The sequence below is a fragment of the Mastacembelus armatus genome, chromosome 19, assembly GCF_900324485.2.
Source record: "Mastacembelus armatus chromosome 19, fMasArm1.2, whole genome shotgun sequence".
Classification (NCBI taxonomy): domain Eukaryota; kingdom Metazoa; phylum Chordata; class Actinopteri; order Synbranchiformes; family Mastacembelidae; genus Mastacembelus; species Mastacembelus armatus.
Window position 1 is genome coordinate 10,624,557 of NC_046651.1, and position 19,528 is coordinate 10,644,084.

Below are 19,528 nucleotides of genomic sequence, written 5' to 3' on the forward strand. Positions count from 1 at the left end.
TAACTTTTCATGTGGTTGAATCTTATGAAAAGTGAATCAGTTGTACCATTTTAAATCGAGCTGCAATGTCATTCCAAGTCAAGTTTTAGTGTGTTTTCACATCAGTAGGTCAAGATTTCCGTGAAGGTATGACTTCACCTCTGCTTCCAAGGATCATTGTAACTCTTATCAAAGCATCTGATAAATAATCACATTGTCCACTTGTCAACTGTCCACAATGCTGTTTTATCTAAATGTGAAAAGTGAGTACAAAGTTCAACAATGCAAAAATATCTGACTGATAAACCACTTTGATAAATAAAAAAAAAAAAAAAACAAGCCAGATTAGACCTTAGTCAAAGGAAGTAACACAAAGAAAGGGTCACGTCTCTCCAGAAACATGTTCTGCACTTGGTAAATACGAATCAGTTGCAAAATATTCTGCTACTATAACATTACCATGCAGAAATAACTAGTGGAAAGTAGATTTTTATTTAATTTACTGAAAAACTGTGATGCAGATATTATAAATTAAGAAAAAATTAGGCAGCTCTGTTCTTTAAAAGTGCAATTAAGCTTCTGATATCTTTTGATACCGTGTTGAACTTTTGATCCACAGAACTTCATTCAGCAAATGTTCTGATAATCTGTTGACCAGATTTAAGAATCACTATCAGCTTCCTCAGTGTGAAAATTTACTGCTTTTCTTTGTTTTATGTCGTCATCGAGCTGCATGCTGGTCACACAAGACATTTGAAGACAGTAATGAAAATTATTTTCAATTCTGCATCTAAACTGAATCTGCTGCCAGAATGTGCTTCTCAAAATAGTTCAGGTGGCATACAACTCGAATAGAAAGGTTTCATGAGCTTTTTAGGAAGCACTTTAATGGCAGCATGGATAGATGGCATTTTACAAAGAAGCTTCTTGTCATCACAAAACCAAAATGACAATGTGTCTGTTTTTAGATTCTTCTTTCATTATGATTTCAACCCCTCACATGATTTACTCTTCATCTTACCCCCCTCACAACTTCTGTACTCACTGGGTAGTTTTCCACAAAATCTAAGCAGATTTTAGTAATACGTGATTCACTCAGTTGTCATGTTTAAACTCATTACATGGCATGGGTTGCTGTTTTCTCAGATATCATCTCTGGTGTAAATCTGTGAATGTGAAGGGAGGTTTAGTTTAACTTAGTCTACGAGAGGTTCCAGACTATTTTGTGAGAATGTTAGTATTAGTGACAGATAATAATATTTGAAATCAAGAGAGTTGCATGCACTGTCTCATGTTGCCTTTTTTTACAAATAGTTTTTAATGTTGTATACTCTGCAAACTCACTGTGAACATTTGTGTTCTCCATTTCCTCTTATCACTTCCTGAAGTGAGTCAGGACCGACTGTGCACTGTGGACACTTATAGTTTGATATACCAAAGATAAATCAGGCCAGCGCCCACACTTGGATTTTAGATCAGTGTGTCAGTTCTCAGTTTTGTTTTTTTATTGTCCAGCAGTGGCCTGCTGCCAGTCTAATGTGTTGGGGAGTGTGTGTAACAACAACATACTCAGGTCTATACGCTTTAATAATAATGAAAGCCATATATTATTATGCCTCATACGAACTTGTGTAGTATTGTCATAACTCAAAATATTCATCATTCTGGTTTAACTTATTAACTAAGTACAATAGATATGTAGTGAAAAGTTTCTGGTTTATCTGTAAATGAAATTTGATGTTGATGTTTGACTACATGGGTGATGCGATGACAACATTGTACCTGATACACCCTTCCTGCCCAACAAACCCCTGAAACCCATGTGCAATAACTATTTTTAAGGATGTGACCGATGCCAGTGGTTTGTGTCATATGTTAAAATCAACCATTTAATTACGCAGTAACTGAGGTGAATGCACACATTACTAACTCAATCAGCTGACATCATGCTATAAATATATTCCTTTTATTTGCAATGTAAATGTTAGAAATTAAGTGTTACATAGCCGGAAGGTTACATCCTGTCATGTCAGCATTAGAGCACATAGTCTGGATGACTACAGTGACCTAACCAGAAACTGTTTTGTCTTTGAAATTCACACACAGTAGTAAAGATGTTGACATACACAATTGCCTTACAAACAACGATACTTTTGTCACATCTTATAATAATGTCTGTTGCTTCTTCAGTGTGGGAGAGAGTAAGAAACTGTATGTTTCCCTCTTTTACACTTTTCAAATGTCTCATATGAGGCAGATTTGTCCACAACTTTGATGAGACACAGAAAAAGTTAAGGTTAGAAGTCATTATCATCTATAGAAACACTGCTTATAAAAGATTTTATTGATGTGATATGATTTAATATTATTTTCAGATATTAAGGTATAATCCATGCAGTTAACAAACAAGATAGTAAGTAACCTTTGAGCTATATGAAATTACAATAATGTGCTACTTTTTAAAAAAAAAATCAAAACGTTTCGATTTACTTGAATAGGGTGGGAGGGGCAAACCTCATGGCAGGTGGGAGGGGAACACCTCATGGCAGGTGACAGGGCAAACCAACATATAAAGAATGACAAACAACTGAGCGGTCACACAATGGCTTTGAAGCAAAGGATCTGGGTATTGGCACTTGCAAGCCTTTTACTTGCAGGTAAGTCAAATTCTACGTCTTCTTGAGCTACATATGCAGGAAAAATAGTTAGTTAAAATAGTTTAAAGCAGAGTAGACCTGCTTAGAAATTAACATTACGGTTAACTGAAGTTTTGAGTAGTGCAAAAAACTAAATTTGTTTTAGATTTGACTAGTTTTTAACCATTTGTAGACTCATAAACGTGTAATTACAGATTATGGGATAACTTTTGTTCTGTTTTTAGTTCATGTATTAGTTTACCAACTTTTTCTTATCCATGACAAAAAGTTTATTAGCCATTAATAAAGCCATTACTTTCAGTTTAGTAAAACATGTTATAGTGACGTATTAGAAAGTGGTGCCTAAAACTATAATATTAAGATGGGATGCAGAGTCCAGAAAATGGAAGCAGACTGGGGGAATACAATCTGTTCCTGTTCTTTTGTGGTGTTTGCCTGGACATAGTCCACACACCTCAGACTGATATGACTCAACCATTTTTGTCTTCTTTTTCCTAGAATCAAATGCTCAGCTTGATGGTAAGACATTTTTCCTTAATCTACCTAAATTTCAACATTTTACTGTAGCTTTATGGGAGCAGATATTGAATTCTGTGGTTCACAAACCTTTAATAAAATATTAAGAAACTTTTTACTTTTTTTTAAAATTTGTTTTGTTTTTTTACTATTTTGGTTTTCTTTTATTAACCTGAAGTATCTTGATCGACTCAGCCATGGTTGTTTGTTTTCCAGTTTGTGGTACTGCTCCACTCAACCCCAGGATAGTTGGGGGTGAAGATGCTCCTCCTGGAAACTGGCCCTGGCAGGCTAGTGTGCATATATTCGATGCTTATATCTGTGGTGCTTCTCTCATCAACAAAGAGTGGGTGATGACTGCTGCTCACTGCGTTCACAGATGGATTACACAGTCCTCCAGGTAAGTATCCTGTCAGGGCTGGGGTTTAACTAATCTTTTACTGTAATAAGGCAAGCATTAGGATGGACATGCCTATAAATACTATTGTGGTTTCTTTTCAGTTTAGACCAAGCTGATTGGACTGTCGTGCTCGGTCGACAAAATCAAGAGGGCGATAACCTAAACGAAGTGTCCAGGAGAGTCGCTAAAATCGTGCTACACCCAAAATATGACAGTAACACCGCTGACAACGACATTGCTCTGCTCAGACTCTCCTCTCCAGTCCAGTTCACAGACTACATCAGACCTGTGTGTCTGGCAGCCAGTGGCAGTGTGTTCAACAACGGGACTGTGAGCTGGGTCACTGGCTGGGGTGTAATCCAGGAGGGAGGTGAGGATGAGAACATGTACACAGGGCTTTTAAAACAAGCCAGAAGTTGTGAAATGATCTGTCACAGTCATATTGTCCTTTGGAGCAGTGTTACCAGTTGCACTTACACGAATTCTTCCACTTCCATGGTCTAAATCCAGTTTAACAGTTAATTCTGCCATGTCTGAGAAGTTCATCTTAAAATATAGATTTTTCTTCTGTATCTTACTAAGACTTCTTATTACACAAAAAGCATCATATATCTAGTGCAGGTGTATGACATCTTCTAATGGTTTTATGTTTCAGTGACGTTACCGTCCCCTAAAACTCTACAAGAAGTGGAAGTGCCAGTTGTGGGAAACAGACAATGTAACTGTCTTCTGGGAGTTGGTACAGTTACAGACAACATGATCTGTGCTGGTGCTCTGGCAGGAGGCAAAGACGCATGTTATGTAGGCTGCTTCATTTGATTTTTCACTTGTTGGTAATGTGTTTAGGGTTTCCTGAAGTCCTCTGATATCTCCTCTCTCTCTCTCCTCAGGGTGATTCAGGAGGTCCAATGGTCAGCAAACAGGGCTCCGTCTGGGTCCAGTCTGGAATAGTTAGTTTTGGGATTGGCTGCGCTCGGCCCAACCTGCCAGGAGTCTACTCCAGAGTGTCTCGTTATGAGTCCTGGATCAACTCCCACATCAGCACTGATAAACCAGGCTTCGTCGAGTTCATCTCCAGTGGGTCTGATACCGACAGCGACTACACCTGTCCTGGTCTACCACTTTCTGTCATTAGTGTTGCTGCTGCTGCTGCAGGACCAGATGTCACGATCAAAACCAGAGCATTAGCTGCTGTTGCTCCAAGTGCAGAAGGTTTGTTTTTATGTCATGTTTTAAGTGTAATTGGATATAAACTTAGTATATTCATATTCAGAGTGTCTGCCCTTTCTTAATCTTCTATCTAGTTTGTGGAACATCCCCCATCAATAATAAAATTGTTGGAGGTGAAGATGCTTCACCTGGAAGTTGGCCCTGGCAGGTTAGTCTGCACAAGTCTGGCCGCCATGCCTGTGGGGGTTCCCTCATCAACAGAGAGTGGGTGATGTCTGCTGCTCACTGCTTCTCCAGGTACCTACCTACCTAATAACAAAAACAACTGTGGCATACATGGTAAAACAACTGAAAAATAAAACCAATGGAGGTGAAACAGATCAACTAGGTGCTACAGAAACATATTAGTTTTTCTTTGTATTAAACTTTCCAGGATTTTGGTTGCAATGAAAAATAGAAAGTACATTTAAAAGCACTTAACCAAGAACAGTAGTTAGAATGAAAATGGCCACAGATCTGATTAATGGCATAAAAGCTTGTTTTATCTTTGAATATATGGCCAATAAAAATTTGGGATATCCACTTTAATTTTTTGTTCAGCCATTTCAACAACTCTTGACACACAGTTTTCCACTGATGATGTTTGTGGACCACCTCATAACAGGATATGTCACCGCAGTTCTCTGCTTTGTTCATATTGTTTTTGTTTGCAGTACAAGCACAAATAGATGGCAGGTTTTCTTAGGCCGGCAGAATCAAGAGGGTAAAAACCCAAACGAGGTGTCCAGAACTGTTGACAGAATCATTTTGTACCCAAGCTATGAAAGCAACACCGACAACAACGACATTGCTCTGCTCAGACTCTCCTCTCCAGTCCAGTTCACAGACTACATCAGACCTGTGTGTCTGGCAGCCAGTGGCAGTGTGTTCAACAACGGGACTGTGAGCTGGGTCACTGGCTGGGGTGCAATCCAGGAGGGAGGTGAGAAAGTTTTGATAAAAACATTAACTATTATATTTTCTATGCGATAAAACAAAAATTTACTTAAAAAGCTCAAAAACTAAATCAACACTTATGCATTTCTCAGTTCATAAGTCATTCTGGTCATGGCATCATTTGAAAAGCTGTGTTCTTTGTTTTCAGTGCCATTACCACCCCCACAAACTCTGCAAGAAGTGGAGGTGCCGGTTGTAGGAAACAGACAATGTAACTGTCTTCTCGGAGTCGGCAGAGTCACAGACAATATGATCTGTGCTGGTGCTCTGGCAGGAGGCAAAGACTCATGTCAGGTATTAAATCATTTATTTTCAGATAGTCACCCACATTTTAAAATCATATTTTTAAGTAGTGAGGTTGAATTTTCACTCCTCTCTCTCCTCAGGGGGATTCAGGAGGTCCAATGGTCAGCAAACAGGGATCCATCTGGATCCAGTCTGGAATAGTTAGTTTTGGGTTTGGCTGCGCTCGGCCCAACCTGCCAGGAGTCTACTCCAGAGTGTCTCGTTACGAGTCCTGGATCAACTCCCACATCAGCACCGACAAGCCTGGTTTTGTGAAGTTCATTTCCAAAGGGCCCAATACTGACAACAGCTACACCTGTCCTGGTCTACCACCTCCCCCAACAACTTTGCCAACGACTCCAAGTACTACTACACAAACTGTAGCCACTTCTGCAAGTGAGTGTCCTGAAAAACCTCTTTTTTTCCCATGCTTGAATTTAAATGATCTTATAAATTTTTATCAAATTTATTTCTGCTTGAATGTGTTAAAGTATTTTTCTCTTCTAGAGTCACTGTGTGTTCCTATTGAAGGTGATGGTAGCATTGGTCCTGGAGGATTGTCACCCTGGATGGTGAGGCTCCACAGAAAAGGAGTCTACACTTGTGGAGGAAGCCTCATCACTGATAACTTTGTGCTCACAGCTTCTCAGTGCTTTTCTGGGTAGGTATAAAAACCCTTCAGATTCATTTTTCATTGAAGACATTCAATGAAAGACATTGAAGAATTAGAGTTGTATTTCTAAGGGTGGTTATGTCCTCCTGGCAGCCCCAATCCAGATGTCCATGAGTGGAGAGTCTTTCTTGGCCAGCAATGTGTGAACGGCACTGAACAGTTTGCGGTTTCTCTGGGAGTTGTGAACATTACATTGAGCAAAATAACAGGCTCCAATATTGCTTTGCTGCAGCTGGAGAAATCAGTCAGCTATGGAGACTATATCCAGCCTGTGTGTGTGGACTTGAACAACGGCAGGTCCTTTCCCATTGGCAGTCAATGCTGGGTGGTAGGCTCGGGTAAGGGTTTAGCAAGCTGTTTTTCTTTTGGGTCTGTTATTAGTCATTTTGAGTGGATTTTCATAGTTGGCATAGATTGAATTCACATGTATAAATGTTTTTTTATTTAAGGTGCTGATAAAAATGGCTCAGATGTTCAAGACCTTGAAACTCAAGTGGCAAGTTGTGAGAACGTTTCTGGTTCAGAGAACATTTGTGTTTATCCCATTGACTTACAACAGGTAAAATAATGTTCTCCCATCCACCAGTGTTTCTAAAATCAGTTTGCTTGTCATCAGGGCATAATTCTTCATTTCGGATGTGTCAGGTCACGCATAGTGAATCCTGTGTTTTTCATATTCACAGGGGGATGAGGGCAGCCCTCTGCTGTGCAAGTCAGACTCATCTTGGTTCCAGGTGGCCGTTGTGACTGTGAGTGATATTAAATCAGTCCATGGAGTTGTTCAGGTTTTTTCCAAAACTTCAAGATTCAGGTCATTCTTAAAGGAAACAGTTGGCAACTTGCTGTCTCCATCACCAGCTGCAATAGGAAGTGCCCCAACTTTCTCAATCTCTTTGTTCCTCTTTTTTGCTGTATTCATTACTTGCAAGTTTCTGCTGTGATGTTAGGTCTGTTGCCAATCGGGGTGGTTGAAGTAGTTCATTACTGCATAGGTCAAGCTGACCGACAGGTCTGAACACTCTCAAAGACCCTCATTCATATTCTGTCATTGCACTTACAAAACTCTGGTGAAACGGGAAAATGAAGCGTCCGGAGGCACTTTCAAAGAAATATTATTTTATAACGAAGTATTTCACATTAATAGAAATGTTCTACACAGTGACGTCTTTTCATTCTTTCATTTTACTGTGCCTTTTTTTTTGTCTTTACATAAATTTATGCACAAAATTAAATGTTATGTAATTAAGAAAAATGAAATAAATTTTATCACATGTATAATAATTATTAAAGTATTACAGCATAAAGGCAAATGTGTCTGCATAAGTTCAGAATGTTCATCATAATAATTTCATAAGATCAATTTTACATATTTTATTTAAAATACCAGTTGTTTCAAATAGAGGTGTTTTTAGTTCTTATGCATCCCATATACAGTATTTCAACAGTTTTTGTGCAATGAAAAGCAGGATCTAGCAGATTGATCCATTGCGTATTGATATTTCTCACGTAAAACAAAATATACATAGTTTGCAAAAAATTACTGCAATTCAAGGAAAATTGAGTGAGCGAGGAGGGTGATTTCAGACACAGCCAAGCACAGATGAATTAGTGGGAACAGCATCACTGTCAGTGTTATGACACTTGTGGTGTTCTGTGGTCAGCTGCCATCATAAGACAAGTATTATGATTGTCTTGGACAGTGTCTGTGGGATATAAACGTTCTTTTTACGCGTCTGGTTCTGGTGCGGGTGCATCTCCATCAGCTGCTGGACCTGCTTCTCCTCCTGCATTGTTAATCATGTTCTGATATTTACTCTTGAAAAATCCTGCCTGAGAGCACAAAACAGAGGTACAAAACATATCAATCCTATATTTGACTCTTATGATAAATTACTGAAAATAACAAATGACTAATACAAGTAGAATATTTGAAAATAAAAAGACATTTTTTTATTCTCACTTTGTGCAGTTTGCAATAATAAGTGTTCAAAAGCACATTTCATAGTGGTTTTATCAAACTGAGTATAGGGTCTCACCTTATAAAGGCCAGCGGTGATTAAAGCCAGTAGAGCCAACCCTCCCAAAGATCCCCCAATGATCTCTTTAGTGAAGTCTGGTTCAGGGTACACTTCTACCACTGCTTCAATCTTAGAGATGAGGTGAAACAATGTGGGTCAAATTCACACTTACTTAAAACACAAATAATAGAATTTAACATGTAATCACCTTGCGAACAGGAGGATTGTTATTAGACGTTGTTGAAAAGAAGATGTACTGGCTTCTGTCGTACTCCAGACTGGCCGTGCTAGTCAAGACAAATTTTGCAGAGTGAAGTCCGATCTGTTTCAGAAATAATTGGAAGTTATTTAAGTTTTGATCTCTTTGGAATTAAATTTCATTATGTAATGATTGTTTATGAAGATCTAACACATGTTTGGCCAATCTGCTGCCAGTTGTAATTAAATACTTCCTTTTCGTGACTCACTTCAAACCTGTAATAGCTGTTTTACACATCAGTTACCTGCTCAATCCATCCTGAGCTCAGGTTGGCAGAGATTATGTACTTTTTACTGTCTAGTCTTCCCATGAACCTAGTGCACCGGAATACTCTGCATCTGGCTACAGAGCAGTCCTGTGGGGGATTAGAAGATGATAGAAAGCAGTGTAAATGACCTTTCTGAAAATCTAACTAAAGTCTAACTCAGAGATGATAGGGACATACTTACCACTGACTTATTTTTCTGTATCTGAGCAACAAAATCTTTGAAAATAGGTTCCTCATCCCTGTCTCTTCTGCAGTCAGGAATCTGAAACAGTGCCGATTGTCAGTTTAAGAGAACAGCATGTGACCCTCGCACAGCTACTTCCATCCATCCTTGAGCATATTAAAACAGGCATATCTGAAACATCTTTGGGTTCATAAGTACAAGATCCATCAGATGTCACCTGCAGGCTGTTTGAATCCACCCAGATGTCTTTATTGCCGAGGTTTACTGGCACCTTGATCACCACAGTGAAATTTAGTGCTCTGATATTGTTTGCAACCTACCAGAAGGGGAGAAAATGAGTAGGTGGTAAAAAGGGCGGTACTTAAGAAGCTAGGAAGCTAAGCCAGCATTAAAGTCAAGATACTTCAAAATACCACTGGTATCACATCTTACCTCAATTGATTGTGTCAGTGGTTTCTGCAAATTATTCTTTCCGAAAGTGAAATTAGTGTAGCTGAGGGGGCTAAAAAGACATAGTTAACATTTGATTAATGCTTAAAATTATTATTAGAACATTTATTGTTATTTAACATGACAGTACAAACCTTTGAATTGTAATGAAAATACTGTACTTCACATCAATCTCATTCATTTTGTAGAGTTCGCTAGAACTGGAATGGTCCTGGTTCCCACTAAAATAGAGAAGTGAAATTAATTGTACAAATAGTAACAAGATTATTACACACACGCACTTATACATAGTGTTGTGTTCATAGGGAGCCAGCTGGATGAATACACACACACACACACACACACAAACCCCCCCAAAATAAATAATTACTTTATTTTTCTACATACGTTAGTTACTTTATTAATTACTATTAATTAATATAAGTTAAATAATCTCAAATTTATTAACTTTGAATAACTGCTGTAACAATTGAATTTCCCCTTGGGGATTAATAAAGTACTTCTTCTTCTTCTTCTCGAACAATACCTGGTGGCATTTGCAGTGACAAAAAGTCTGCTGTTGAGCCGGCTGTTGGTTTCAATTCCGTAAGAGACAATGAAAAGAGCCTAAAATAAAAAGAATGAGACAGATCAGATTGCATCGGTTTTGCAGGACTCTGTGCAGCCTCGAGAAAAGATTCTTCCGCACAAACAAACCTTAGTGTTGCTCTTGAAAATAGGCTTGTCAATAGTGCAGTCTGTTTTTCCTCGCTGTAAGCCGTCTCCACTGTCCAGTGAGTTGCACTCTATTCTTCCCTTTATTAAAAAAAGTAAAAAATGAAACTAACATATCAGCCAGAATTACCGTGGTTTCATTACCAAACACAACCGATCCTGACCCCCTTACCTTATGAATCGTGAACTTTCTGTAGGAGAGCCCAGCTGGGTATGTGAGAACAACACGGGTGTTGTAGGAGTTTTCCTCGCTGTTCTCCACTGAGACGGTGACGTCCAGCAGTTCATCAATGCCCACTTTAACCTCTGAGGACCTGGCAGGTTATCAAATAGTAGAACATGAGGACTGAAAATACACAGCATGCTGATCCTTTTCAATGTGCGAAATAAACTTAGGCTTTGGAAATTTGTAACTCACCCAGTGAAGTTGAAGTCCACTTTTAAGTTATCTACACATTTGTTATCAGTGCCGCAGTTGATCTCAAAGTTTAACTGTCGGAGAAAGTGTGAAATAAGTCATGTTTGTTAACAAGAGGAACGGCAAAGATAGAAATTAAAAAGTCTGATATTCTTATGAATAAACGTGGTCTAGAACGACTCGTAGTAGCAGAAGCGAAGCTTTATAAGGATGACACTTGCGTTGCCACATTTCCCAAACCAAATGTCTTTAAAGGTTACTTACAGGATGAAAAGCTGTTGTTTGTGCCTGCTGGGCAAGACTGGGTTTGAGATTTGTTGGAGAGGCGATACCGTCAAAGGTGAATCTGAGCTCATTATTAAGTGCATTGAGTGCATCTTCTGGACAAGCCTGCAAGAAGAGGGTAACCGTTATGTCATGACATAATGTTTTTGTTTTCCAGACTGAACTGCTGTAGGCTATAGAAGGTATTTCATTTGAAATAACTTACCTCAGTAAAGAAATCCACATCAAGGCATTGTTGTGCTCCTAACGTGATAGAAATCGAGTCTGTCTTCTCTCGCTGTTTCTCCACAATGTAAGCTCTGTTGTTTGGAGGCTTCCGAGTGGCATCCAGCGTAAAAGTATAAGTAATCTTTGCTTGAGCTGGAATAAATCCGGTTTTATTGGTCACTCATGTACACACATACAAATATGTAAGATGGAAAGTGTCGGGACAACAAACCTGTGTCTACTGTAGACTGTCTGCTCATGAGAAAGCAGATAGAGGCTGTGTTCTTTAGTGGTCTTGAGCAGTCTGAGTTTTGGGTTGGGATTTTGGAGGGGTTGAATGATACTAAAGCTTGAACCATTACTATAGGCCTTGATCTGGAAATGGATTGAGTAGAAAAATACATATGAATCACCTTTGGCTTTGTGATTAACAGTCCGACAGGATACTAAACTGACAATGCTCATATCTTTACCTGCCTGATACCTCTATACCTGTTATCCATTACTGAAGAACAGTTCTGGCCTGAATTTGTTACCACAGTTTTGGCAATTGTCTTTACTTTGCTCGCAAAGCTGAATTTTTGGACTTACCTGAGTAAGACAACTGTGCCCTTTGAACCCACAGCCAAGTCAGGCAGACTGTCCCCGCTATGATCGAAAGACGACTGACTGATTGAAATGCCAAAAAACTTCAGTCCAGACTTGACTTCAGAGCCAGCAATTCTCTATGTAATGGAAGATTTTTAGTTAACGTGAAAATTGTATATGTTTTAAATACAGTGGGAAGCATGAAACCTTACCTAACCTTGTTTGTTACTAACCTGTGAGTAAGTAGGACTGAGTCTTGTTCCTCCTTCGCCATGAAATATATAGATGCTGCCTTGACCGTCATTCTCCAAAGGTGCTCCGACTGCCAAATCACTGAATCCATCTGTGTTAAGATCAGGCAGCACGGCTAGAGAAGACCCAAACCTTCCTTTGTTAGATGCATCCCCTCTCAGGTAGGTAGAAGAATCAAAGAGACACTCGACAATCTGGTGTAGAGGATGAGAGTCAATGTCTGCATGGCCATTAAAACAAAAACGAACGGCTTCATGTACCAGATAAAACTGACATTTACCAAACCAGATAAACTGCAAACATAAACTCTTCCCTCTCCAGCAGCATCCCTGTACATTGGTGACGATATGAGGACTAGGTCAGTGTTTCCATCACGATTCACATCCATGGCACAAACTTCTGCTCCAAAGTATTCACCGGTCTGAAACTGTGCAAAGCAGCAATTTATTAATCAAAAGAATTGGATAATGAATGATTCCAGTGGTTTACCAGGATTATATATTTCAGTCTAAACACACACCTGCTGTTCAGGGCGATCAATCACTTGTCGGATGTCGTTTCCATAGGCTGTTACCACAACTCCTCTGTGTTGATATCTTGGAGCACCGAGAACAGTCAGTGTAGCTCTATTGGATTTAGCAATTGTCATGGAGTAACCTAGAATTTAAGAGTTGAAGTATCAAATGTTTATTGTCTCCCAATATAGAGATATTCCATACCTTTTGTGGATTTTTAAGTCTTAAAATATTAGGCTTTATTCTTTAGGGAAGCTAAAATTTGAACATTACATATTTTTATTTAATATTAAAAATGCTTGAGTGACAAACAATACTTATGTATACCTTCAAATATCTGCCTTCTTATTCCTCATTTGTCTTTTTCCATTTTCCAAACTCTCACATTTGATCCATTTTTTCTCCAAAATGGGAGGAAGTGTTGCAATAGAGCAGTGCTTATACAAATTATTACTGTCATGTTCTTACCCAGATAACTGTCAGGCTCTATAGCCTGAGGCTCAAATGAGCCGACATTCTGCTGTGCATAGTTGTATTGTTGGTAGCCTCCTCTCCAACCATTGGCACCAACAATAGCCATCTGAAATCCCTTCATTATAGAAAGCAACATTAAAACAGTAATCATCAGGTAAAGAAAGTCCATTGGCTCATACATTCAAAATGTGGATTTTGTTGAACTATAAAACTCTGTTTAGTTTTGTTTTTGCTTTTCAGCCAAACGTGTCAGAGTGACGTGTGTAAGTGGGTGTTGTCCAGTGATTATTTAGTACCCCAGGCACATAAGCAGCACTGAATCCTTCCTGAGCCATTTCCATTTTTAGTGACTCTCCACTTGTTTGAGATCCTGTAACAGCAAAATAAATGATCTCAATATTTTCTACGTGATAGAATAATTATGTAAATTCTACCCAAAGTGGTGCAGACTAAATAAAAAATAAAAATCAGATAAATAGCCATTCATGCATAGACAAAAGTTGTGATTGAATTTGTTTTATTTTGAAAGGACTATTTTAAGCAGGCTAAATGCAGTATCTGATACATACAAATACAACATACAACAATACCTTCAATAGAGAAGATTTTGGCCTGCAAGTTCTCTCTTATTTTATCAAGTGCATTAAAGCTCTGCACCTGAAACACATGACTTTCTGAGGGTTTGGATGCAATGGTGTCCAGTTCATTTTTTGCATCAGGTTTGGTAAAGGCAGTCCCCACCTAGTGAAAAAACTAAATATGTTATTCTGTGTGAGTTTATTAGTTGCATAAATTTAGTGGAACTGAAGAACTTACTCCAATAGCAAATCGAACAATGCTTTTCGTCTCAGCTAAGGCTGCTGCAGATGGCAAATCTGTTCGGTCATGAGATTCTCCATCGGTAATAACTATCAAGATCTTCTTCACATCTGGTCTGGAACCTCTATATTGTGTGAAAACTTCATTGCTGTCCAAAAAAGATTGAATTTCACTACACTTTTTTAGCAGTACATTTTGTATCAACATTTGCCTAATTATCTAAGTAAAAAAGCAGTTTTATTGTACTTGCTTACTTTCTTCATTTAACACTGCAAAATGTCAAAAAAACATACAATATTTTTTGTGATATCAGGTTTTTAAAATTTGTTTGTTGATCAATGCTGAGGGGAAGAAAAGAAGGTGGTCAGAAATTATGCCTAAAATCAGGTCAGACTTGAACTGCCTGTATTTGCAAAAGAGCAGCATTTTGTGTTATCTGCCATTTTTTCATTGGAGTGTATCAATATTCAACATCATGACCAAACCCTTCTTCGACAGATTCAATATACATTTTTGTATTTTACTTTAATAGAATTCTTTAGAGATTCCTGTCCAAATGGAAAGTCAGCATGATTATATTATTCATCGCTTACACCACAAATCTGATGGCATTAGCTGTGTAGGTTCCTCCTGATAGTTGCCGAATGCTGTCAACTTTAGACTCCCATGGTTGAGATCCAGAGAAAAAATTGTTAAAGTAGGAATGGATGGTGCGACTGCTGGAAAACTGGGCAATAGCGAACTGTAAAAGTAGGACAAAGAAAATTTCAAATGCAGTCAAATTTTAATACTCCATTAATTTAACAGTCAATTTAAAGATGTCAATTAAAAAAATCAATTAGTCTGAGTCTGTACTTTGGTTTCATTGACGGTGGGAACACAGTCCTTTACCTGAGTATCTCTTCCCTGGAATGAGCTGACCAGCTTTTTCACAAAACCCTTCATTGTGATAAAATCCACATAGGACACACTTCCTGAACCATCCAGTAGAAATGCAATGTCTGCTTGTAATCGGCACTCTGTCAAAGAGATGGATCAGAAATTAGCATCCATCCATCATTTATACCCACTGATTTCTAACCAGGGTCACATGGATCTGCTGGAGCCTATCCCAGCTCTCTGTGGGTGAAAGGCAGGGGTACACCCTGGACAGGTCACCAGTCCATCACAGGGCCACATAGACACAAACAACCGCACACACTCACACTCACTCCTATGGGCAATTTAGAGTCACCAATCAACCTGACATACATGTTTTTGGACTGTGGGAGGAAACCAGAGTACCTGGAGAAAACCCACACAAGCACAGGGAGAACATGCAAACTCCACACAGAAAGGACCCTGATGGGTTTCAAACCAGGAACCTTCTTGCTGTGAGGCAATAGTGGTAACCACTAAACCAACTTGATGAGAAATTAGCATAATCCTAAAAAAAATCCTTCTCAGTAAGTGGAGACTAAAACTACAACTTCCCTTTTAATGTCCTCTTAAAGCCTTTGAGTGTACCAGCATTATCTTTGCATTCAATAATGCCTTATTTTTGCATTATGTTGCTGTTTGTTATTGTATGGATGTAAATGTAATCACACATGATGCATGTGAGGGACATAAACTTGACAAGAGAAGCAAACTGATCCAGGCTCAGTTTCACTAGTAATATTAATTCACTGGGAAATATATTTAGTGACCAACGTAAAAATCATTTAGCCACTTACATGAAAATTGAATTATACCTTTTTCTTTCCTTTATCATAGGTACTTACCTTCTTGAGAAGAAGGCATGGGGGATCCAATAGTGTTAGAACTTCCAATCTCGAAGCATGCACCGTTGTACATGGTGATACTTTTGCAGTCTTTAGGGATAGTTGGTCCACATGCCTGGAAAGAGATAAAATCCCATCCCAATGTAAGAAAGAGGGTTTTAACACTTAATGTCCAGCAAATATGTGCAGATCACCAACTCACCATTGTTCTTTGTGTGGAGGGATCACTGGTCATTGTCAAACCAAGGGACATGTTGACTGCAAACTGTGGTGCTGCATTGAAAGCATCCTTTAGTTACTCAAGACTTTAGGTGTGAGCAACAACATTTTCAGAAAACCAAAGCTACATCAAAGTAGATGATACCATCTGCATTTCTGGACTCCCTGTCAAAATATGTAGAAATGTGTTGTTACTGACCTGTCACACCCATATTTTGGCAGTTTCCATCTTGGCACCTATAGATAGCTCCCCTTACGTTTTGTGAGTACTGTGCAAGGGGGGCACTGACAAGCAGGCTGATAACATAAAACCAGAGAAACTTGTAAGAGAACCAGACTGGGGACAAAACAGTTGCAACACGAAAAAAATATCTGAACGGGTATTAGGAAGATATAGAGCTGTGTTTCCTTCACCTTAACAATCTAGACTCTAACTTACTCTTTTTGTCTCTGCACCACCTGGTAGCCAAAACCTGCATCTTTGTTGTCCCAAACCCTCCAAGCCGCAGGATCGATATTGAAACAAAGTGAAGCTTTTAACACTGAGAAATGAAAGAGGATGGTAAGACATTATTTATCTGGTTTAAAGCCACGATGTCAAGAACATTAAAGTTCAAATTACTCATCGCTTATGTGTACAGTCTATGTGTTGCTTTTGGCACCACATTTAGCATTTACTAGAGTTGACTGATATGTGCCAGTGTTTTTTCTTTTAATAATACTAAAAGGGAACTTCAAATGTCTCCTCATAGTGACTGGACTAGACAAGACAGGATTACATTCTTGAGCCAGTTATCCACCTTTCTGGTTAGTTTTGTTCTATGGCACCTACCAGTTTCAGTTATTTAAAGCAGAAATAAAACTGTTATGTAATAATATGAAGTCCGATGTGAATGTAAGAATGTGAACATGGAAACTCAGACTTCCTTCTACTGTGTGTTCGCACTCACATAGGATTTCCTGGTATTCGTGAGTGCTGCATAAAAGTCTTCCTTTTTCCCTTTTTTGGTCAATTTCCTGACTGCCTGACAAAATATTTTCTGCTGGTCAAGTTATTGATCAAGATATTGTGACAGTTGATAGTAATGATGTAGCCTTTTTATTTTGTAGTTTTTAACATATGATAGATTTGTTGACATAGTTTTACCAGAAAACAAATTCTAACAGTGAGGCTAACGCCCACATGTTCTGCTTTTTATTAGACCGACTGCCCCATCCTTCTGTATATGGTGTCAGAAAAGCACTCACAGAGGCGTTTTATGATAGATCATAATGATTCATCTTTTTTTTTCCAGTTTCGTCACCCACCCATCATTTTGTTAGACATCTATTTCTGTTGTTTGACAACATCCTTGATTGCACAATAAGCCAGAGAAACTAAATCACCACTAGCAAGACATATAATTTATGTTGCTTCAGAAAGTTGGTCATAAGTGGTAAAGGTTTTTGATGTGTTTGTTTCAAACACCAAACATGATTATGTTCATTTTTAAGAGGTGAGAAATGTGTATGTTCAATTTTAATTCAAACTTAGTAATAATTTGGTTGTTTGTCTAAACAATTTCTGATTCATATGCCTCTAGTGTCCTACAATCACACACAGCGTAAGTTACTAATGTTAATAAATTGAGTGGTTAATAATAATTAACTGTTTTGCCTTTTATTTTGAAATTGGTACAGTTATGAATGTTTTAGTCCAGGAGATGTTTAAAATTATACATTAGTTTTACATTATGCTTGTCACTATACTTCCAGTATGTTATAGGAACATAACCTACAGCTGATGATGTTAGAAATCAAAACAAAATTTATTTATAAGTCACTTGAATTTCCCTTTGGAGATAATGGTTTATCTTAGCTTGGCTTAAACAGTATTAGCTTCATGTAGCTTCGCTTATCTTATCCAGTGATACAAGTCAGACAAAAGTGCTCAACAATTGATAACAGTGGACAGAAAGAAATCAGTTCGTAAGAGGAGAAAAAACTACTGAAAAACTGCAGTGTGAGGTCAAGTAAGATAAGCAAAACAGGGCTTCTGCTGTCAAGTCACATTTAAATGTCATACAAACCATTAAAAGCACAGGTTGGATGCTACGTTGGGATGTATATCCAGGTTACTATTTCTCGAATAGCTTATTATAGTCAAGTAAATGTAGCAGCTCATCATAAACAGCTCCCTTCAATAATTTAGCCAGGAGGGGGAAATGGAACATGGGTAAAAAATTGTACAAAATCAGTAGATTCAAGCTGTTTCTTGAGTATGGCTGTGAGCACTGACTCTATTTAAGAAATAGAGTTCAGGGCTGTGACAACAAGTCCTGTCTAATCAGTATCTCTCTTCTGAAAGTGTTCATCAAATTTCTCGCAGCATGCACACAGCAGCTGGTGTAACATCAGTAAAAATCAAAGGGTCAGTAATATAAAAATATCAGTGATATCATGTGTCAGTTTTAACGGCTAACTGAAGTTATCTAACATGATCTTTAAACACCATAAGTTTAATGCTGAAGATAAAAATTACTGAGACAGAGGAGGGGTAAAAGAATTAAATGGATCAGGGGTGGAAACACTGGAAGAAAAAAAAATAACAGGAAGTCCATGTGAAATAAAAATAAAAATCAAGTGTATGACTATGCAAGCAAGTTGATCCTATTACAAAGGGAGTAAAATCCAACCAGTCAGGCAGTGTCTTAAAATCATTAGCTTAGGACATAATGCTGCATGTTTCATCAAGTTCAAAATGGCTCCACCCAAAAAGTCAAAAGGACTCTCAAAAATAAAGGTAGCACTGGGTTTCGGTGTCTGGTGCACCACCGCAAAAATAAAAAAGGAGCATGAAGATCAATTCTCAGCAGCTGCAGTTCAAAGCTAGAGGAGAGAGTCAGCTGCAGTTGCACATACAGATGTACCCATACACATACACACCGAGTGTTGCATACACAAAAACCCAGCAGCCTGAATAAACTCTTCTGTTAATAGCAGAAAAATCCAAATCCCCAGAACAAAACGGCTGATTTAAGATAAATGGCTTGTTGATCAAAGATCTAGTGTTTAATAAGCCAGATCTGAAAAATCCAGCAGCAGCAGAGCACAGGGGTGTGCACATTCTTTCCAGCCTTTGTCCATTTCTCAGCGGTTTATGGACAGCGGCTGGTCTCAGTGCAGAGGGTAAAGAGGAAGGACTGTAATAAATCATCAGTATTTATAAAGTGACAATGAGAGTTCAAACTTGTCTTACCTGAGAAGACTGCTGTAATAGTAACTATCCAACCCATCTCCCATGAGAGAGAAAGAAAAGACTAAAAGTGTGATGTCTTCTCTGAGCTCATAAATCTTTTCTTTTTTTCAGAAAAGATGTGAGGAAGCTTAGACTTGTCAAAGAGGGTGATGTCCAAAAGCAAAATGCAGAAATTCTAAGG

At 38.4% G+C, this 19,528-nt stretch overlaps 2 protein-coding genes across 2 annotated transcripts; one reads left to right on the top strand and one right to left on the bottom strand.

Moving 5' to 3' along the window:
• Positions 1–2,498: 2,498 nt before the first annotated feature.
• On the top strand, positions 2,499–7,812 carry LOC113135199 (transmembrane protease serine 9-like). Its single transcript, XM_026314975.1, has 14 exons — positions 2,499–2,636; positions 3,135–3,155; positions 3,369–3,552; positions 3,654–3,922; positions 4,208–4,353; positions 4,443–4,764; positions 4,857–5,019; positions 5,436–5,704; positions 5,867–6,012; positions 6,105–6,399; positions 6,511–6,664; positions 6,770–7,014; positions 7,126–7,235; positions 7,360–7,812. The coding sequence occupies exons 1-14, from the start codon at positions 2,522–2,524 to the stop codon at positions 7,615–7,617; spliced, it is 2,697 nt and encodes an 898-aa protein (XP_026170760.1). The 5' UTR covers positions 2,499–2,521; the 3' UTR covers positions 7,618–7,812.
• A 220-nt stretch (positions 7,813–8,032) lies between these two features.
• On the bottom strand, positions 8,033–19,528 carry LOC113135198 (integrin alpha-X-like). Its single transcript, XM_026314974.2, has 30 exons — positions 19,348–19,528; positions 16,549–16,651; positions 16,309–16,406; positions 16,093–16,163; positions 15,891–16,005; positions 15,019–15,146; positions 14,721–14,869; positions 14,125–14,275; positions 13,899–14,049; positions 13,605–13,678; positions 13,303–13,423; positions 12,840–12,976; positions 12,600–12,746; positions 12,301–12,513; positions 12,071–12,204; positions 11,712–11,854; positions 11,478–11,632; positions 11,252–11,377; positions 10,988–11,061; positions 10,742–10,883; positions 10,552–10,650; positions 10,382–10,461; positions 9,990–10,076; positions 9,838–9,907; positions 9,623–9,721; positions 9,403–9,483; positions 9,198–9,308; positions 8,903–9,016; positions 8,713–8,823; positions 8,033–8,506 (listed from the first exon to the last, which is right to left on the bottom strand). The coding sequence occupies exons 1-30, from the start codon at positions 19,382–19,384 to the stop codon at positions 8,402–8,404; spliced, it is 3,426 nt and encodes a 1,141-aa protein (XP_026170759.1). The 5' UTR covers positions 19,385–19,528; the 3' UTR covers positions 8,033–8,401.